The sequence below is a fragment of the Lagopus muta genome, chromosome 1 (genome assembly GCF_023343835.1).
Source record: "Lagopus muta isolate bLagMut1 chromosome 1, bLagMut1 primary, whole genome shotgun sequence".
NCBI lineage: Eukaryota > Metazoa > Chordata > Aves > Galliformes > Phasianidae > Lagopus > Lagopus muta.
The window spans coordinates 60716516-60738988 of NC_064433.1; the positions used below are offsets into that span (position 1 = coordinate 60716516).

At 40.8% G+C, this 22473-nt stretch overlaps 1 protein-coding gene across 17 annotated transcripts in view; it reads left to right on the plus strand.

Moving 5' to 3' along the window:
* Window positions 1–22473, plus strand: part of CACNA1C (calcium voltage-gated channel subunit alpha1 C) — a 479128-nt gene that overhangs the window by 373019 nt on the left and 83636 nt on the right. For 16 of the 17 annotated variants that reach the window (XM_048945488.1, XM_048945383.1, XM_048945421.1 and 13 more), the window contains 8 exons: window positions 4570–4777; window positions 5565–5685; window positions 7642–7756; window positions 8808–8928; window positions 9040–9109; window positions 15513–15645; window positions 17237–17366; window positions 20929–20988. In XM_048945488.1, the coding sequence (XP_048801445.1) occupies window positions 4570–4777; window positions 5565–5685; window positions 7642–7756; window positions 8808–8928; window positions 9040–9109; window positions 15513–15645; window positions 17237–17366; window positions 20929–20988 (958 nt within the window). Of the gene's footprint in view, window positions 1–4569; window positions 4778–5564; window positions 5686–7641; window positions 7757–8807; window positions 8929–9039; window positions 9110–15512; window positions 15646–17236; window positions 17367–20928; window positions 20989–21124; window positions 21185–22473 lie in introns of all 17 variants that reach the window. The other variant, XM_048945500.1, reaches the window with a different exon arrangement.

A 22473-nucleotide genomic window follows, 5' to 3' on the forward strand; every position in this document is an offset into this window, starting at 1 on the left:
ACCGGGCAGAAAGCTGGCTTAGTGATCACCAGGGCTTTAAACTAGATTTGATGGAGAAATAGGATGTACTTTTGAGTGACAGAGAAGAGCCAGGGAATACTGTCACTTCAGGAAGCAGCAAGAGAAAACCTTATATTTGTCCCACAGGAATTAGGGAGGGCTCCTCCAAGAAGGCAATGCATCCAATAGCCCAACAAAGAATTGATTGGATGCTCAGAGCCAGAAAGTTATGGTCAATGGCTCTATGCCCAGGTGGAGGCTGGTCAGAGTGTTGTCCCCCAGGGGTAAGCCTTGGGAGCCATGCTCTTCAACATCTTTGTCAGTGACCTAGACAATGTGATTGAGTGCACCCTCAACAAGTTTGCTGATGACACCAAGATGAGTGGTGCAGTTAATACTGCAAATTGAAGGGATGCCAAAAGGGACCAGGACAGGCTTGAAAAATGGTCCCACAAGAACCTGATGAGAATCAGCAAGGCCAATTGCAAGTTGTTCCACTTGGGTCAAGACAATCCCATACATATATACAAACTGGGAGAAGAACTCGTTGAGATCAGCCCTGCAGAGAAGATCTTGGGGGTCTTGATGGTCAAAAAACTGGACACAAGCCAGCAGCTTGTGCTTGTATCCCGGAAGGCTGCATCAGAAGGGTGGCCAGGAGGGAGGTGATTGCCCCACTGTACTCTGCCCTTGTGAGGCCCCATCCAGAGTATGGCGTCCAGGCCTAGGGTCCCAAGCACAGGAAAGATGCAGAGCTGTTAAAATGGGTCCAGGGAAGGACTACAAAGATGATCAGATAGCTGGAGCATCTCTCTTAGAAAAGGGAGAATGGGTTTCAAACAAAAAGAGGGAAGATTTTGATTAGATATTAGGAGAAAATGTTCTACTCAGAAGGTGGTGAGGCCCTGGCACAGCTGCCCAGATAAGCTGTGGGTGCCCCATCTCTGGAGGCATTCAAGGCCAGGTTGGATGGGGCCCTAGACACCCTGAGCTGCTGGGTGGCAGCCCTGCCACAGAACTGGGATTGGAACTGGGTTATCTTTAAGGTCCATTCCAACACAAAACATTCTGTGATACTCTGATTAGACAGGCAGCCAGCATAATCTCTTTTATTCTCCCTAATTTTTACAGCGCTATACAGGTTTTTTTTCTTTGCTGAGAGAACACAAATGATTGTCTTTTAAGGCATAATATTTTATTGCTTTATAAATCTGTATATTTATTCCTATTTGTTTTGAAGATAAATCAATTTGCTTACAACAGTTTACTGAAATTTGATATTTCAAACCTAAATTCTACCACTGTATATGTCATTGTTAACTGTAGGGAGGAGAGGCATGGCACCTTTTTTTGTACCTGCTTTCAAAATGGTTTTATATTGGATGAACAGTGTGGGAAGCTTTCCCACAAAGAGGCTTCCAGCTGTCACTACTGTTTTAAGCTCTGCATTTGTGATTGCAAGTATCATAAAGCCATAGTGAAAAGCAATGAAGAGGAGAGAGAAGAGAATAAAAGAAGACATTAAGCTCTAATCCAGTTCTGCATTTAATTTCTATGTGAGGTGTTGAACAAACCATTTAACATCTCTGCATCTTATTTCTCCCTATTGAAACAAGGATCATAATCATGTCCTTCTCACTGGAGTTTTGCAGAATCTCTTTCACTGGTTTTGGGAGATATTAGGAAGCACATTAATTTCCGTATTGGTCAAAGGAAGCAGCAGTGCTTTCTTTTTTACCTGCCATTATATGATGACTAGTTCAAATTCTCTGATTTCTTCCAGCAGTGCCTTGACATTTGTTGCAACTGGTGTGTTTTTCTCTTTGTAGTACATTAACCAAAGAGGACAGAGTGGTCAGAGAGTCTTTGTTTGGGCTTCTTCTTCTATGGCCAACACAAGGCTCTTTGTTTTAATGAATAACCCGAGAGGTTTTGGCAGAGTGTTTGAGTTAGCTCTCCAATTGCCTAATGTGGCAGCTGGTAACTTCAGTTCAGGCTTCCGGGAATCTGAGATAAGACCATTGTTACTTCCATATCCTAGTTGGGTCAGTCAGTCCTTATCCTTTCCTTTTTCTCTTTTCCCTCTACTTCCCTGTTGGTTTGTTTACTTTTCTAAAGGTGCTGTATTTCTAGCTAGCACTCAGAGCACAGAAAAAAACAGCACTAAGCTTATCTCCATTAATTGCTCTAAAGTTGATTAGTTGCATAGGAAACTGAATCTCAGATATGGAGCCATTTGCAAGAATTGCAGAGCTGATAAAAGTCTGTGCAGCTGTGCTATAAGATAGCAAGACACTTAAGCTTAAAGCAAGTCATTGAGACTGTTCAGATGGGTAACAGCTTTACTGCATGTCTGTTAAGGGCATGTGTGTCCTGACTGACATTGGAGGGCTTGGTGATATTCTAGACCCCACCAGTTTCTGTTTTGAGCATGCTAAATTCAGTCCAATTTCATCAGAAATTATTTTTCCCTTTTCCTGTGTCACTTTCTCTTCCTCCCACAGTATGAATGTTGTGAACTGTAAGCATAAACACAAACATAGAGAGCTGTTACATACATAGCACATTCAATCTAGACATTTGGTGGCACCGAGCTCACAAATTCCATGCCCTTACCTCTGCTCTGTAGTTTTACAATGTTGGTCTCTTTAATTGCAGTTAAACTTCTAAATCACTGTGGTTTTCTCTGAAGTGCTGAAGCTGGGATGGAGGGAAAACATCACAGTTCTCTTTGAAGCTCAGTGCTTGTAGATGAACTAGTTGCTGAACTTCAGAGGACTTGGCAGTCCCTCTGCAGGTCAGATTGCTAACCCTTGCAAAGTAATTGGGCCACCTGAATATTTGTCTGCCATGGGACAACAAAAGCCTTCTTTTTACCCTGGCATTTGAAAATATTCATTTCAGTACGATTTTAAGAATCCCTGTCTCTAATGATTACATTGACTTAAGAAAAGATGGATTTGTATGTAGAATTATCCGACCTCCTCCAACAAGTGAGAATGCTTGACATGTCTGACATCCTTCTATAATAGATCTTCCTTCTCCAAGGAAAATACACCTAGAACTTCAGGGTCTTCTTAGGAGAGAAGGGTTCACTGTTAAAAGCTTTGGGAGAAGGGAGTGGAGGATGCCAACCATGTTGTGATCTCAGATCATGGTAGAAGGCCACAGGAGATGATGCTAGAAGAAAGACTTAGCAACTTACAGATCATAAACATTACTGGCTTGCTGGCCTGTGCAAGCCACCCAAGGTTGTATTCAAAATGAGGTGACTGGAAGATGTCAGCTAATCTTAAATCTAGTCTGAAATATTTGTCAAACTCAAAAGAACATACAGTAAAAGTGTTCATGACATTCTAAGCAGTAGGATAAAAATGTTTGAGCACATACCAGTCTGAAGTGAAAGTTGCTTCATTGGCAATGTGGTCAATTCTTCACAAAAATGTAGCATTTCTCCAACACATGGCTACACTGCTGGTTGGCAAAGGTAAGCAAGCAAGCTGATATGTTAGAGTAGAGCATGCTACTTGCATTACTTTGAATCCTTAAATGGGACCAAAGGGGCTAGAAGATAGTCTTCTGCATCAGTCAGATCTGGGCATAAATCTGAATACACTGAGAGAAGATCTTAGCCATCCTCCCTATCCAATGGTAGCTGCTCAAAAAGCAGGAGTCTCAATTGCCTGGTCGTAGGTCATTTGTCCTTTTCTCAGTAGCTGATCTAAGTGGACTTCGCCACAATCGTATCCAATAAATTTCCATCATTGCCAGAGAACAAAAGAAAAATCTGTTGATTTTGGTTACTGTGATCAGCTGGTGCTTTGTTGTCTTAGGGATCCTGGAAATATCTTGGCCAGCTGTTTCTGAACCCAGCTCTAAGCCCTTCCAAAGTGTTCTGCAGCCTACCTGAGCAAATATAAAGGGTTTAGTACCCCTAAAAAGCAGTGATAGTGAGCAAAGAAAACTGAGGCCATTAGGGGTGTAGATCTGGAGTCTCCCTTTAAGGGTCCATATGAAAGAAGCGAAGGACCTGGAGTATCTTCCTCATTCTCAGCTCCAGAAGGCTATGCAACCTCTGTCTCTCTGTGAGCCCAAGTGCACAATCACACCATGTTTTGGACAAGTTTCTATTTGTATCCAAACTGTTTCCCCATCTGCTCCTGCCACTTATTGCAGGCCATTCTCTGGAGTGAGGTATTCTGGCATGCCATAACATCTGTGAGTGTTGTAATGAGGTTGGTTAGAATGTAACTCACTGAAGCGGCAAGAACTAATCACTGTATATTGATATAAGATTTTCAGAGACTTAGATGGAGAGTGCTGCAATAATCTTCTGGGTGTGAGCATCAAGTGGGGGTGGAGGGAATGTACACGTGTGGTAGTAAAATTACTCATTAGCTGCAGTAGGTCTCATTATCTTAGGGAAGTACATAAATGATTCACTGCTTAACAGGGTATTTAGAAATGCCTGCTTATACACAGGAGTCAGCCAGAACCAATATCCTGTGCAGGCCAGGAGCACCTGTCTCGGAGTGAAGAAATTTTAACTACTTTTGTTTTCTCTCCCAGATATTGGAACTCCCTGAGCAACCTAGTGGCTTCACTCCTGAATTCAGTCCGTTCCATTGCCTCCCTCCTGCTGCTCCTCTTCCTCTTTATCATCATCTTCTCCCTGCTGGGGATGCAGCTTTTTGGGGGCAAGTTTAACTTTGATGAAATGCAGACCAGGAGGAGTACATTTGACAACTTCCCCCAGTCTCTCCTCACTGTGTTTCAGGTAAGAGCATGAGTAGGTACAGATGGGACCTAGATACTGTGCTTTAAATGGGAGAGAGAGACAGTAGGTCCTGCACCCTTCTTCTACAGCCTAGTAGTCTCTGAGGCTATTCTAATAGCTCCAGGAGCAAGGCACCATGCTGCCAGCACAGGGGTATTCCCTTCCAAAGTGGGGAAATATCACAAAGCCATCAGGGCTTATCAGAATAGTACATGAGAATGGCATTACCATGTTGCATGGCCTTGCCTGGAAGCCAGAGCCTGTCCCTGTGGCTATCCTCTCCCCTTCCACAGTACTAGGGAACAAGTATGTGCTCACTGCACCAGTGGAGAAATTAAATAGCTTTCAAACTGACTGCAATTTTGAGACTGATCAGCCAAGAGCATCAGGATTGTGATTTCACACACAAGGTGAAGGGATGTATCTGGGAGGGCTGTGCTGAGTGCTGTCCTCAGTGCTTTACTTGTGCAGCTTGTCTGAAACAACAGATGTGCAGGGAAGTGCCAAGGTGAGGTGGGGAGACTTAAACAAAGATGTCTTGTGGAGCCATTCGGGTTCAGCAATAAGTCTTCAAGGGGACATCTCCAGTTTTTTTAACAGTTCTAGTGCCCTTTTTGCACAATCTCATTTTGTTTTTAATTTGCTAAATGGATACAGCCAGAGTTTCCAGCCATCTTGGGGGAAGGGATGATCTCTAGGATAGTGAATATCTTTCTGTTAATGGGGTTTTCAAATTCTCTGTGTGGTCTAACACTGTATCCCTTATTGGTGGGAATGTGTCATTTAGATCCTGACTGGGGAGGACTGGAATTCGGTGATGTATGATGGGATCATGGCTTATGGCGGCCCCTCTTTTCCAGGAATGTTGGTCTGTATTTACTTCATCATCCTCTTCATCTGTGGGAACTGTATCCTTTGATGCTACACTTTTCTCCAAACGGGGTTGAATTTAAAGTCACCCCTTATTACTTTTGCTGTGTCAAAAAGTAATTTTGTACCTTATATCTTCACCTTTTCCCTAGCTCAAGATTTTGGCTTTGCACTGTCAAAAGTTAAACAAGTTTGTTTAATCTTAGCTAGTGCTAAGCCTTCAGGCATATAAACATTTGTAAGAGCCAGCTAGGTACTGGTTCTGCATGCCAGCTTTTATTTAGTACCTTTACATGTTTAGGTTTTTTATTTTTTATTCCCCCTAATTTTCTCATAGGTCTTTCTTTCCCGCCTTCCTTATAAACAAATCTCTTTGTCTACCTGCGGTGTGTTTTTACTTTAATTGCCATTTCATTAACATGTTCCATTTGATTTCATCCAAACTTTATGTGGAATAAAAATATATGTAATATACAATATGCTAGATGCAAACTTTGTAATAGGAGTACCATATGTTTGACACAATTGATTTATGTGAGATCGTATATTAACTTGCATATAAATGAACAGGAACCCTGTTCCATTTCACTTACTGCAATGTGTTTGATCTTCAAACAGAAAATCACGTAGTCTGTTATCTACTATCCTGAGATGGCATTAACTTGAGTTCTCTCTGGCTTCAAGGTGAAGTGAGGGCAAAGTACATAACCCAGCAGCACAAAGCACACTGCAGGATTAGGCTGTGAGTGTCCTTTCATAGGAATTTGCATTGAACACAGTGCCATGGTTCAGTACCGTGTCTGTTTGCTCCAAATTTGTTCATGTTTAATTTCTGTTTCCTTAATAAATAGCCCTCATGTGTCAGAGGTGACATTTCTTTTTATACTAGTTCTTCTATGGAGCTACCTTGTAGTTTCAGCCCAGCTATTCCAACCTTTCCTCATAATTCAGGTCTCTCAAACCCTGTTATGTGACATTTCTGTTGACCTGCATGCCCTTTCTTCAAAGTGAGATAGTGCCATTACACTTATCTCAAGGTCGAGGGATGCTGTCTTCCTGACAGCTTTAAAAAGCTACAATTTGGATCTCCTTGTGAACTGCAGAGGAAAATGTGAGCCAACTCCATGTGCTGGCTGACTTTGTGTCGTTAGACCTTGGAGCTTTGGGAGAGGAGTGGCTGTATTTCCAGACTAAGCCTTAAACTGGAGTTTACTGAGAACTGATGGCATGAGACCTACTCTAAAGAAATCTCAGTAAGAATCTGGTGTTCAGATTTATAACACAAGGTCTTAACACTGACTGGCAAGACAAGAAAGCAATTGTCATTACTTACCCTTCAGCAACATGTGCATGACTAGTTTACATTGCAGCTTCCATGTGTGGGCTCTCTGCTAGGAGACAGCAGAGTTGCCAACCCAATCCTTTAACATTCAGACTAAATGAATTTCTTTTGTTTCCCTCAGAAATGCTAATGATAGTGATATCCTTATGGTCCTTAAAACCTACATATGTCTGTGGGAAAGGCTAATGAGGTTGTCCAACTCAAGCATGTAGGCCAAAATTGGAAAGCTCAGGTGCCTAATGGTATGAGGATCTTGAATATGAAAGTTCTTTAACAAAAATGACCTGAACCTTCAAAGGCATCCAGGGCTCCTGGATCCTCTAGCAGAATCCTTTAGCGGAATTTGTTGCATAGAGCAAGACTCTATATGGAAACCAAAAACTGAAATCTAAGTGTTAAAGTCTAGGCTTCTATCTTTTCTATCAGTCATTCCATTGTGAAATTTTGGAAACCCTACACAGTGTGTTAGACATTTAGGTGGTAGTTGTAGATTCGTCGTGCTCAATATGTGCACCCTGAACATTTGTGTGAATTGGAAGTTTGGAAAATCCAAGAGATCTGATGACAGGTTGCTAAAAATTTAAATTAAGACACCTTCAGTATAATGTTGTTCTGCAGTTTTCAAAGCCCGTTTTCTTTAAGTAGCACACAGACATCCTCCTGAATGTCTTTTTGGCCATTGCTGTGGACAACCTTGCTGATGCGGAGAGTTTAACATCTGCACAGAAAGAGGAGGAAGAGGAAAAAGAAAGGAAAAAACTAGCTAGGTAAATCCATATGCATCCACCTCAAAATCATCCACTTGTATATATATCCATATATAGAACCTAACACATTATGCTTATTTGTATGTGCAAGTATGTAATATGTTTAAATTTTCTGTGTGTATATAGATTACATAAATATGATTAATTTATATTGTATATTGCATATATAATTATGTATATATGTATTTTAATTCAAACTAAAGGACAAGAAGGTGTTGGGAGTTAGGAATCTCACAATTGCAATGATGTGAACAGAAGAAAGAAAGGCTGAGTGACTGGTGAGATTTCAGGGCATCAGTAGTTAATGAGTACAAAATGGTATTGGTGTAACAGTACCGTTTGAATATCCCTATTACCTCCTGATTGCTCTGGACCACAGAGCAAGAAAAAATTTCAGATTCCCAAGACACAAGATTCACTGACTTCCTTCTTTTTATATGTCATACACTGGAGAAAAATTCTGGCTAGTTCTATTAGTATATCTGCAGACTCTCAGGAGACTTGAGCTGGACTTAGAGCTTCTCTGTCATTCCCTGTTGGCAACCATGGAGAAGTCTCTCCTAACCAGTTACCTCAGTTTGTTTCTGGGCTACTTGGAGAGAATCCTTTGTGCAGATCTTTCTGCCTGTGTCCTACACACCATTCAGGAGAATCTCTTGGGCTCTGGAAGTGCAGTGAGCAGCAAAACTTTGTAGGCAACTTAGTGGAAGTCCACAAGACAGGGTTTGAAAACACTTCATGCCATTGTTATTGAGTGAACAAAGAGAAGATATCTAGTCACATGCCTAGAACGTGCACAAAAATGCAGTCACCTACTTCTCCATGTGCATTCTCATACACATATATAAACACAAGCCATTGAGAATGCTATGAAGTAAAAGGATTCTATATGGAATTAGAATAGAAGAGGAAGAGGTGGAGCCACTGAAATATAAGCTGGATTCAGAATGGAGGTGACAGTCAGCTGATCGTTCTCTTAGTGTGTGCTGTACTACATGAAACAGCTTTTCACCTTTGTAACTGTTTTCTTTTTATCTTGTCAAATTGTTAGGACTGCTAGTCCTGAAAAGAAACAGGAGATAGAGAAAACAGCTGTGGAGGAGGAGACAAAGGAGGAGAAAATTGAGCTGAAATCAATCACTGCTGATGGAGAATCGCCACCTGCTACAAAGGTCTGCTGCTAGCACAACGGTCTATGCAGAGATGATGTGGACAGCTTGAGTTTTGAGGGGAATGAAAACCCTCTGCTTTGTTTGAGTCTTTTTTTCTTCTGTTTCTGTTAGATCAACATGGATGACTATCAGCCAAATGAAAATGAAGAAAAGAGCCCATATCCCACAACAGAAGCACCAGGTATCTCTCTGTTTTCTCTCGTTTCTGATCTAAAAAAAAAAAAGTTCCGGTTGCTAGTGCACATATAGCCAAATTATGATAGCAAGCAAGCTGGTCTTGTAATGTCTTCATGATGGGAGAAGGTGATGCAATTAAATTTGTAGAATCACGGAAGGGCTTGGGTTGAAAGGAACATTAAAGGCTGTCCAGTTCTAAACCCCCTTCCACAGGGCAGGACACATTCCACTAGATCATGTTTCCCAAAGCTACATCCAACCTGGCCTTGAACACTTCCAGAGATCGTACCTCCACAACTTCTCTGGACAGCCTGTCCCAGTGCCTCATTACCTCCAGGGTGAAGAATTTATTTGTTAAAGCTAATTTAATCCTACTCCCTTTCAGTTTAAAACCATTGCCTCTTGTCTTTCCCCTCATCCTCCTCATCCTTACGTTTAGGCTCCCTTTAAAAAATGGAAGGCTTTTCACAAGGTCTCCCCAGCACCTTCTTTTCTCCAGGCTGAACAAGCCCAGCTCCCTCAGCCTTTGTTCATCAGAGAGGTGCACCAGTCCTCTAAGCATCCTTTTGGCTTCCTCTGTACCTGCATCAACATCTCTATGTCTTTCTTGTTCTGGGAGCACCAGGCTTGGATTCAGTATGCCAGATGGGGTCTCAGAAGAGCGCGAGCAGAGGGAATCCCCTTCCTCACTTTGCTAGTGACATTTTATTTGCCCATGTTTCCTTTGCAGTTCCTGTAGTGGTTAGTGGTACTTGATATGATTCTCTGTAAAGAACACATTACATGATTAGATATATATTTTCAGTTCATTTTTTCAGTATTCTATGTCAGGGAAGATCAACAACAGATACTTATGAAAGTAAAAGTGCTGAATGCCTTTTAGAATTTTTTTTTTAATCAAAAAAGTCAGTGCAACTTTATTAATATGATTCTAAAGGTGTAAACTCAGCCTAGAATTGATCATTTGGACCTGATGAACTTCATCCTCAAATTCTTTATATAGAATTGGATGAAGCAATCTCGGAACACAGAGCAGTTTTACTTTGAGAATTCCTGAAGGCTAGGTCTTTAAAATGGTGGGTAGGGGTGGAGCAGAGGTCAGTTCAACTTCCATTCATGGAAAAGTCTTGAAACAAATAACTAAACAAATACAGCACTGCAAGATAAGGAGACTAACAGGAACATGGATTTACAGAGAACAAATCATGTTAAGCCACTTTCATTTTCTTCTAAGAGGGGCTGACAAGACGGGAGAAGATATGCTTTGACTTTGCTGATGTTCTGAATGTCTCTAAACATTCTCATAAGCCAGCTAGAAAAAAAAAAAATGGTCTAGATGATTGGGAGATAAATTGGTCGGACTCTGTACGTGGAGAGTAGCAATCACCCAAATGAGGTTCTACAACCCAAAGGCCTGTCCTGAGTTCAGTTCAGTTCAATGTTAATGACCTGAGTGATGGAAAAGGAAATATGCTTATTACATTTGCACATGACATGAAGCTAGGAGGGACAGTAAGCATACTGAAGGGCAGCATTAGAATTCAAAGAGCTCTTGAGGAACTGGATAAATGGTCTAAATAAAATTGAAAGTGCCACGCTCTACATCGGCAGGAATAAACAACTCACAAATAAAGGATCTTAGGTGACAATAGTTAGGTAACAGTCCTTGAGAAAAGAATTTGAATCTTGTAATCACAAGCCCAGCAGAAGCCCATAACATTTTGCCACCTGTCAAAAGGCAAACAAGTAGTTACAAACAGTGAAAAAATGACCCTTTAGTCCATTTACAGGTTTCTTCTAACAAGCCAGTGAAAGCTAACCAGAGTAAAACAACTCTTTTAGTCTTTTAGCAATTGAGGTCTCAGTTGAGGTACAATCTCATTTTGGGTGCAGTTAAGAGAAGTGGAGCTGAATTGGGAAGAACCGAGAAGGGCAAAGTGAAAGCAATGCAAGGAGAAATTGAACTGAGACTGAAAGAGCTGTGGTTTTTTGAGCTAGGGAAGACAGAGGAAATGGTTTCAAATGCATAAAAGGTTGTTACAGGTAGAAGGTAAATAATCTCAATCTGTTATGGTTAAGGGAATTAACCCTATTAAGGTTCACACAAGGGGAAGATTTTCTAGTAGCGAGGCTCTAAACGATTGTGAAGAAGGTTGTGGAAACCTAGCATCACCAAATATGGCTAAGAACAGGTTAGAGAAATATCTGCCAGAAAAGACTTAGATATAATAATTAGTTGATTCTAGCTTGGCAGACATTTGGCCATGTGTGATCTCTTCTTGTTCTTCCCTTCTTCACTTCTGATTATATAACAGATTGTAATAGGTAATAAATTACATTCTTTTCTATTCTATCATTCCTAAAAAAATGTGTGTTAATAGGTTAATGTGATAGGGTAAAAAAAAGGCAGGATAGTTCACTTTAAGTAGATGAATGAGAGGTTCAGACAATCAGAAAGTAAAACTGTTCGTTGCATTTGATTTTCAGAACAAAAAAAAAATCTGTGAGCTTGCCGTACTCATATTTATGCATATTCGTAGCCTGTTAATCAGGTGTTTCCAACACCATAAAATGCAGTTCACTTTTGATATTTTTTAGAGCAGATCACTCTGGATTTAACCTTCCAAGCACCTCTGTAGACACAGGGCATTCACTGCACACCCATTCACAGTTACTAATCTGTTTTAAGGAATCTTCAGTTACAAGAACAAATTAAAACAGCCTGAAACAATTCTGTTTCTGTTTCTCAACTAGCCAGAATTTGTAGACTGTTATATTTTCTAAAGTAAAGATGCACATACCTGCATAAGAAATTTAAGCCTACTGATAATAGAATTATATTTCAATTACCTTCCATAGAAAATTTAGAAATAGGCTCACAAATGGAATGTTTGACAAAAAACAAATCTACAATTTGTTATGGATTTTCTATCTGTAGGATTAGAGGTCAGGAAATAAAGCAAAAACACTTTTAAACTCCTGCTTTGGGATGCCAATCCTTGGACTGGCATGCGGATGTATGCTAGGTTGTCTTCTGTCTTTCAGTACAAAGCTCAGAAGCACCAGTACCCTCTTGGAGCAGAAGCAGCATTTCACATCTGTCTCATGTAAGCAGGTCTGGGGAACAAAACTCCAAGGAACTCAACGGCAATAGCAAGCAAGAATTTCCCAATCCCCAAGTGTGTACCACTGTCCCTTCATCAGTTCCTTTCTGATCATCAGATCAGCCCAAAATCCTTCTGGTGATTGCCGTGCTACAGAAGGCGCTGTGCAGCTAAATGCAGCCCTCCTGGGAAAACATCCTTCACACCAACTCAGTTTTTCCTTTAATATTTGAATCTACCCCACTCCATTTCCTATTAGTTTCTGTTGCCTCAACTAGAATTTTCTCAATAACCTCTTCTGAATGTTTTTGCTGCACAGTATTGCTCTTAGTCCCCAGAATACACTGTATTTGCAACTCATCAGTTCACCTAGCCACTTAGTTGGAGGGAGAGACTATTCTTTCCAGAGATTTGTGTACACTAGAGGGATTATTATGCTGACATGTTTATTATAGGAAGACAGGGAGCAAGTCCTGCGGTCTGGTACAGAAACAGACAAAGAATTCAGAACACCAGATGAGGGTCAGATGAAGGCTTGAGGTGATTTATGGAAGCTTGAAGCAAAGCAGTGTCCTTACACGACAGCTCTGGTCTTTGTATAGAGTAAAGAAAAAAAGCCTTTCCATTGAATCTGTCACTGATTCTGCACTGTAGCCTGTGTGTGTCCTTCACAACCAAAGGATGCAACTGTTCTCATGAAGTATAACTCAAGATGACAGTCCAAGTTTTGAGTTTTCTTGAATTTCAGAAGAGTTCTAAACTAGATCTCAACTTGGTAACTCTGAGTCTTGCTTCTTCATGATTTCATGGCAGGCTTGAATGAAAAAGTCACTTTTTAAACAGTGGTATACCTTAGGTATAGAAAATGGCCAAAGAACAAGTGTGGGATTGCAGCTGACATGTCTCCCAGCCAGCTTGTGAATACCGTGTTGACCTTTGCTTATATGAATGCTGACACCTGTGCAATATACTGGTTTCTTTATACTGGTAATTAGCTTACACAGCAACCTGAGCTGATGCTGTAACAATATTATACTTTTTGTATTAAACTCCTGTTTTTTCCTTGCTTATGTGCCCTAGACCCTACTTTAGGTGACAAACATTTCAAACATTATTCTTTCTCCATAACTGAGGAACTCAATGTGTTTTCCAGTCTGCAGCTATGTGGTTGCCAAAGTCATTAATATATTTCTTGCTTTATGGCAGACACAAGAGAAAGAGGAGAGAAACAGTCTTCCTCATAATCTTCATTTAAGGGGGCTGGTCCTTCTGCTAAGAGTCTATTTTCCAGAGGCATTCTCCTATACCTATTAGGAAAAAAAAAATTAAACACTTTAAGTAAATCTTGCTTCAAGAAAAAGAAAACAAAAAAAAGATCTAATATTGATGGCACAGAACTGAGGCTCAGAATAATAGTCTTTCAAGCGAGAGCTCTCAAACATCCTACATGATTATGGGCATTGGTATTCGAGACTGTTAAAGAAGAAAGAATTTGCTTACCCCACTCCTTGTCAATCCACTTTGACATCTGTAGATAAAAGGTGCAAGTGTAAAGTATTGTAATATTATATAAATATGAATATTAGCACAATTTTTTTCGAGTACTATCCACAAAAGTACTTCAAAAGGAATAAAACCTGTAGAATGGGTATTGTTAAGTGTGTTACGACATAAAATTGAGCTGTTAAAAAATAGACCAGATTAAAAAGTGCAGACTGTGTACCAGATCAAACATATCCAAAAATCTATCAAGCGAACTTGAGCCAAACTCTTGCTACTAGAAATGTAAAGAAAGAATCCTATTTGCATGCAATAAAAGCATGCATTGAAAAGGCCACTTTTCTCCCATCTCTGACATCTAGATTAGGATCTGTACTGATTCACCTATTCTTCTTAATATGTCCATTACCAGATGAAGTGCCATACCTGGCCCTGAAGGAACAGGCTTTTCCTAGAATTTATCTCACTTTATGGAGTTAGGATAAACCCTTTAGCTACAGTTTCCTCTTTTGCATTGACTGGAAGATAAATCAGTTGTCAAGATCCCTTCTTGAAATATTTCTTCCTGTCTTGCTAATTAGGTGAGAGGATTGTGAACTTTAAAATAGCAAAATCCCGTTGTGTCATTTACAAAAAAGCTTCTGACTTCAGCACGTAGAAAAAATCCTCAAAGGTGGAAGGCTGTCTTTCACATACTACTGAGTTCCCATCTCTACAGTTTCTTCCTTGAGTGTCTGTACAGGGCCTGGAGTTCTGCTCCATAGGCATCAGGTTCAAGAGGCTCACATTTGTCACCTGCCCTTTTATTCTTCTTACCACTGAATATTGAAAGAAGGTAGTTTTAAGGATTTCTGATAGGTGTATGTTAAAGTACTTGTGCTCCATGTTTGCTGTATGGCATACATGCATTCATCAAAACACAAGCCTGGGTGCGGCGATGGCTCCATGGAGAGCTTGCAAAGAGGATTACAAAAAATGCTGATAAACTGGAGGAATAGTCTGAAGACAAGAAGGTGCAGTTCAGTAAGGATGAGGTCAAAGTGCCACTCATGGGAATCAGCAGCAGCATAAATGCAGAAGGGACTGAAGGGCAGAACAACCATTATATTGTGAAGAGTCAATGGTTCACAGAAACCAAAAACTAGTGGCAAATTAACACAAGAATGTGATGAAAATAAGTGCCTACAAAAAGTATTTAAACAGCAAAATGGCATTATAAGATATAAAAAATAATTAACTCTCCTTTGCACCGGTAGGACCTCAACAGCAGGTTAGTTCTGCTGAAAATCCAAAGGAAAGTAGTGAGAATGATCTAGAGAACACAGCATCTCAGGAAAGATTGTTGTTTTTATCTAAGAAAAAGAAAGCCTGGCAGAAACAAGCATGTTAAATCCTTCTGCAAGAGGAAGGGAATTCTCTCTTTTCTGTACCCATGGACAGTAAGAAAATAAGCAATGGATTTAGACCACAGCAAGGAAGCCTATAGATAGTCACTAGGGGGAAGTATTTTGCAGAAAGGACAGTGAAGCATCTGAAGAGACTGTTGTGAGGATATTGTGAACTTACCAGCATTGATGGTTCTACAGACAGTCTTGATCAATCTCTGCTGGGATAGGTCCAAGGCAGAGGTTGGTGCCTCAGAAGAGGGAAATGGACAATAATCCACAGGTTTTCATCATCCTATTTTTATGCTTCTAATTTAGTAACTTTATTTCAATAGAAACAAATGTCCCACCACTCCATGAGGGGTCGTATTTTGCATAAAATAAAACATTTTGTGTGAAATAAAAATATTTATTGCAGCAGAGGAAGATGAGGAAGAACCTGAGATGCCTGTCGGCCCTCGGCCTCGCCCAATGTCTGAGCTGCACCTCAAGGAAAAGGCTGTGCCCATGCCTGATGCCAGCGCATTTTTCATCTTCAGTCCTAACAACAGGTATTTAAGATGCTACTCAGCTGTAGCAAGAAGAGATTTCTGGCATGAAATCTCCATGTAAGCACAAATGTAGAAAGCCTACTGACGATATGCAGTGGGAGTACAGAGCACCTGCAAGTCTAATTGAGGACACAAATGATAAAAGCTTTGGAAATAAGGGATTCAGAGGGAATCTAGTAATTGGAACTCCCCAACAAATTCAGGTTTTAAGCAGATTGTAAGCAAACCTCATGCAATCAAACATGAGGTAGGAGCTTCTTGTCCTAATAGCTGCTCAAAATTCACTCCCAGTAGGGAGTTTTTGCATTTCTGCATATTCCCACTCACCAAGAATGAGCATGCAAGGAAAGAAACAAAGAGGACAACAATTCCCATTGTTCTGAGGGGAGCCTGAGGAGAATTATTCTTCACCCTCTTCCTCCAGTCTCCTTCAGGCAGCCTGGCTTCGCATTACTCCAGTTCTCTTTCCAATGCCAGTGTATGAAACCAGTACCATGAGTGGAGGGCTGAACTATGGCATGAGAATATATCTTTCTAAGGGTGCAGGAAAGAGCTCACTGATCAGGTGGTCTGTTCAGTGCCATGTATCCCAACATCTCCCTTGGAGACTTTGCCACCAAACACAGTCTCAGAGCAAGGCAGGACTGTGAAGGCCCAAAAGAGTTCAGAGTTTATCTTCCCACAGCAGGGCTTATGCCACTTCTCCTTGGTATGAGCAACAGAGAGAGACTGATGATGACTGGGACTCGTGGACTCTAATGTCGGCTTTGCCACCCACCCCCACTGTTGCTTGTTGAAAAAGTAAATTAACCTCTGCAATCATCTGTAAAATTGCTATAATAGGGGCTTGGCAGCTCAACAGCCAAAAGTAGAGCTAAATAGATTAATGAAGTGCCTCTAGAATTATGCATAGGACTGTTATGAGGTTTAACTCCTCATATCCTGATATAATTGTGTGAAAGGTGCTCTATTAGCATCAAGTAAGCCTTCTACTCTGTATGGGAGACTGCTACTGCTTACAGGCCGTTTTCACACTAAGAACACCAGCACTTCATATTAGGCTGAGCTTTAGTAGATGCTGTGTATGGCATGATAACCTCCCAGAAGCCCTTTGCAAATGACTGCCTGGGCTATAGCCAATTTGCCAGATTTGTGCCCTGCTAACAGGTAGATTTCTCATGCCTCATACCTGTGACTGTCTAGCCCCATCTCAGAATGAGATTGTTCATCCCCAAACCCATTTCTACTGCTTACCCCCTATAAAAATGGGGGACATTTCTATGAATGGAAAGGATTTAATTTTGGGTTGGCCGTCTGTAGACCATATTTAAATGGAGAACCAAGCCTGACTCCTGCAGGCAGCCAGTTACCCCAGTGTGCATCACTGCATTATATGGAGAGCTGAGGCTGCTGAACACTCAGCAGGGCAAAGCACAACTGCCTGCGATGCTATTCTTTGCCAGGGTAGAGTGAAGCTGCTATGCAGAGCAATCCCTCAGGGCCAGTCTTGACAGCTAAAGAGGAGAGGGGAATGTTTCCCAGGTCTTCCTGTTCTCTGAGAGATAAAGTGTGCCTCTCCTCTCTCTTTCAGGTTTCGTGTCCACTGCCATCGAATCGTTAACGATAACATTTTCACCAACCTGATCCTATTTTTCATCTTGCTCAGCAGCATCTCCTTGGCAGCTGAGGACCCCGTCCGACACCTCTCCTTTAGGAATCAAGTATGCTTATCACACTCCTTCCCTTGCTGTGTATTAAAAGTGTAGCACAAGCAGCTCATGAGGTGAAGTCAAGAAACACAGAAAAGACCGCATCAGAGGTGTTGGTAGTGGCTCGCTACTCTGGTTTATGCCTTTAGTACACTGTGTGTGAACATACAGGGAAAATGAATCAGAGCTGAATTTGGCCTCGAGTTAATTTTGGAAGTGTCTGTAGGAAAAGAAATGATAGACAGCTGAAGCAAAATTATTGCTCACTGGAATTAAAGGCTTTAAAAATGGGCTGGAGAAAATTGAGGTCCAGAGAATTCTGTGTTGGGAGATGTGCAAGTTCCCTTTGAAATATTTGTTCTCCCAACACACTATTTTTTTGAACTAAAAAGTGCAGGGCCTTTGCTCACACTGGTGTAAATCAGAAGTACAATTCTTGAGTTTGACACCATCACTCTGGGGGAAATTGGTGTCTTTTAAGTTAGAATCAGGCTGGTTCAGTGCAAGCTGCAAAGCCATCACTGAATTTGAGATAATCCTCAGAAAATATGCCATGCTCCTCTCCTGGCCAAGCTAGGGGAAGAAGAGGAAGGCATTCAGCACAGAGATATATTCTCAATTTCCTTCTTGGCCATTCTTATTAGCCTTTTGAAATGCCCAGTGCTTAGCTTTGCCAGTGGTAGTTTCCATTAATCTGGGATCACTACAGAAATGAGAAGTGTCAGCAACTATATGTGAGACTTCTGATCTCTGCTGTCTGCAGTGGCAATTTGGTGGCTGGAAGAGCTTGCTAGACATAAACATTTTTTTTTTCCTTTTTTTAATAATAAGACCTTATTTTAATGCTCAGTGTTCTACTTCCCAGAACTATCCTGGCCTGAGCACACATTTAAATGTATAGATACATGCAGAGAAGGTATTAATGGAAGTTTATTTCTGAATTTATCTCAGAGTTGCTTTGCATTTCCTCCTGAAGGAGGGTACAAAATAACAGCCCAACATGTAACAGTAACAATCTGCTTCTACATGGGTGAGTATGCCCACCATGTAGGACTACAAGTACATCAGTTGGTATCAGTACTGCAGAATGGTATCAGCTGGCGTATTGGATTCTGACAGAAGCAGATGCAGAATCCATAGCAGAGATTTAAATAAGAAAAAAGTAGTAAATAAAAAAGCTGAAGTTTTAGTGCAAAGTGTTATGTTGTGTATTTGAACTCATTGATTTTGCATGAAATTCTGTGTTTAATTTTTGCAGGTACGGGTGTTTAAAATGTGTCATGCCAGGGGACACTGACAAGATGTTTGGGTTGCAAAAGTGGTCTGCCTTTATTGTTTGGCAGTAGTAGAGTAAGATCGTGTCTGCTCTGTGCCTGTGAGGGAAATAAAGCAAGCTGAGAGCAAACAACCTACCCTGCCCTCACTGTGGAACAACATAAGCAGGCATTCACTGTGACTCTTGCAGACCAGTGCTCTTGTTGACACAAACTGTCCCAGAGCTGGAAGGGATAGAGAGCAGCTCCTCCAGCAAGGGCTAACAAAGAGGCCTGGGTACTGCATCTCCCCTGGGGTGAGCTAGTGGCTGCATCTCTCCTGTGTCACACAGGGCTCAGGCAGCAAGTCTGTGCAAGTGTCTCTCCAGTCTGGTCAAACACTCTTCAAATCCCATGCAAGACCTAAAATGTTAAGTTACAATAGTCTCTCTGTTTTTTTTAGTTTTGTTTTGCTTTTAATATATTCTGGATTAAATATGTATTTAGGGAAGAATAGTTGTGCCTGCTGGTAAATAGCACCAGTTACACAGGTGAGATTTTTCATCTGTATGGAATGTCTTCACGAGCTGCAGCTCTGGATGCAGGTTCACCAATATGTCCTAGCTGCTTTGCAGTGTTCTGGTGATGTAAAGCAGCTGCAGGCCCAGCATAATCATCCACTTTAATCAAGTTTATGGCCACTTTATGTCGGTGGAGTCATGCAAACCAGCCTTAGAGTACCCATGAATCCAGCACATTGATTATAAAATTATTCCACTGATACAATAACCAAATGTCAGGACCTATAAGGCAGCAACGTGAGGGGACATTTCCAGCTGTAATGTGTGGGAATTAATATACAATGCAACTGATGTCCATCCATCCTTGAAATGGCCCTTTTTTTAATTCTCTAAATTGCAAAAAATTATGAAGCCTAAGCCAGAACTGAAGAGGTCAGAACAACTTCTGCATTAGTCTTGGGGTCAAAAATCCTGTAGAGACCAGAGGGTTTTTGGGTTACACACCAACAGTAGGTTATACATGTCCCTATTTGACCTTCATTATCTGTAAATTAGTCTAGATTGGGATCATGCTTTAACAGTATGATCTAAAGTAACCCACTAGTTTGCAGTAGTTGCTTCATTGCCCAGGATGTACCAAGCTGTAAGAATTTATCCACCTGAGTTAGAGCAAAATCACCTAGATAGAATTAAGACCTGTAAGAAGGGTAAGTCTACTTCAGTATGTTTGTTAATGTTTTAGCAGTAGAGGCTTCAGTTTGAAAAATAATCAGGTTTCTACTGCTTCCGTATAGTGGCCTTCATGTTTAGAACTTGATTAAGCTAAAACAACACTTATCCATGGGCACAAAATTTGTAATTTTTACTTTTTCCAGCGTATGTAACACCAAAATGGTTGGTATTGGAATTCATTGGAAGCAAAGAGATCTCAGTTCTGGTCCCACTAGTCAGTAAAGGAGTTCCCATTTACCTTTCTGAGATGTAGATCAATGGGCAATGAAAGACATCTGCATCCTTGATGCTGTTACTCTGCAAATCATTTAACCCTTCCAGACTTGCTGCTGCCTTCTGTGACAGGGCCCCTTCTTGTGGTTTGCTATGCATGCCACTGCTGTACCCACCACTGGATCTAAATTGATGGGAATGATGGGTGTTTTAGCTTGCCTGTTTTACAGAACGTCAATGGAAAGATAGAAGATATAAATTGGGCACATTTGATGCATGGCTAAATTATTGTCACAGAGATTCAGTTCAATTGGCAAAGCATTTCTATTTCACCCTAACCCAGGGTAGAGGAAAAAGAAAAAAGAGAGATTGTGCATCAACTTGCAGTCTGGATACCTTTTTTTCACCTTTTTGAGAAACACAAAACAGGCCTGAATTCAAGTTAGGAATCTCAAGTTTTCCACTGAGAGACCAGAAGTCTTCATGTTCTCAGTTTGGAAATCTATTTAATAAAAACCCTTACATTGTCTGCTCTTTATCACAATCAATAAATAGATCACTAAATAACCAATAAAGAAAGAAAATCCTGCAATAAAAACAACCAAAAGCTTGTTTTCCCTCCAGAGCCCTCCTGGGATTGTAACTTAGAAAATATCTCATGTAATGTGCTGCTTGTCCTATGTGTCAGGACCTTCACTACACTCTACAGGACGTCATTACAAAACCATTTCCCATATAGTCCTCCTTTTCCCCTTGTTAAGAGACTTGTGTATTTGCTTTTGAACTGTGATTTCCCATTCCAGTGGCCAGTCACTGATCTACCTTCCCCACTCCTATTCCCTTTTGTTTTTTCAGGTTCTCTTTTATTTTGATATAGTTTTTACTGTCATTTTCACCATTGAAATTGCTCTGAAGGTAAAGTGCCCATCTTCTCTACCATTACCTGTTCACAAGCTTACTAGTTTTCTGCCACTATCTGTTGCTAACACACACGCCTGTTTGTTCCTGGGTCACGCTCAGTACAACTAACCCAATTGTGCTTATTTTTCAGATCCTAGGCAATGCAGACTATGTCTTCACTAGTATCTTTACATTAGAAATTATTCTTAAGGTAACCAATCTGAGCAATAAATTCATTTTCTGCTTCTATCTCCTCTCTCTCTCTCTCTCTCTCTCTCTTTCTTTCTTTCTTTCTTTCTTTCTTTCTTTCTTTCTTTCTTTCTACCTTTCTACCTTTCTACCTTTCTTTCTACCTTTCTTCCTTTCTTCCTTTCTTTTTCTTTCTTTCTCTTTTGCCTTCTCTTGCTCTCTGTTGCACTCCTTTTTTTTTTTTTCTCCTTAACTCCTTTAACTCTCAGCACAAAAGATTGCTTATCTTTTGGTTTTATGCTTTTGATAGTTGCTTAAAAATCTTATGTGAACTTGTAAAATAAGGCCTATATCAACATAGTGCTTTTTAGGGGAAATGCAACGACAGGATGACAAGTAGGAGAGGACCAAGAAAAAGGCCATCACCCCAGAAAATGTTCTCACTGCCCTGGCCAGTTTTTCCAAAACTGAATTTATTTGCTGTACAAAGAACCCTGAGCTCATACTCCTCTGATTCGTCCTACAGCTCAAAGAGAAAGTCTCAGTTCTGCACAGGTCGTGAGGTTGGGCCAGAGAGCAGCCAATGACTTCTGTGTAAGGTTACAGGGTGCAAATATAGGAGCCAGGCAGTGATGCTACCACTGAACACAGTGCATAAGCTAATTTTTTCAGGTATGGAGAAATAACCAAGAATATAAAACACTGAAGCACAAAGGACTGTGGCTGCAAATATAAACTGCTGCAGTACCTCTTGAAACTGGCTTCGTATTTCCCAGGAAATGTGCCCTCTACCAAAGGAAATGTGCAGCAGAATGTTTTAGCTCAGAAGAAAATAAAAATAGGCTGCCTTGTTCTTAACTCTAATTATCCCAAATTTGTAGGCTAATAATTTAAATAACAATAATTGAGCAAAGTTCTGGCTTTCTAAATGCTAGGCTTGCTTGGAAGCTTGTTTTTTTTTCTCAGCAAGCTGGTGCTGAGTACTGGCAGGCAGCAACCTCAAGTTGCTCAGATCTTGCAGCTGAAGACCCTAATAACAGTATCTAATCTGGAGGCTGGCAAGTAGGGCGGCCTGTGCATATTTTTGTAGAGAGCCGTGCTTTTGATACGACTTTAAATCACCAAAACCATAATATCCTTCAAAGAGGTATACATAATATGCTGTTGTGGCATGTGCATCCGTGTTTGCACAATAAATGTGAACGTGCACACACCTAAAGGCTTGTCAAAAAAGGAAAACATCTCAACAGCAACACTTAAAAATTATAGTTCAATGCTTGGCTTTCTACATCAGGGCACCATCCCGCCTGT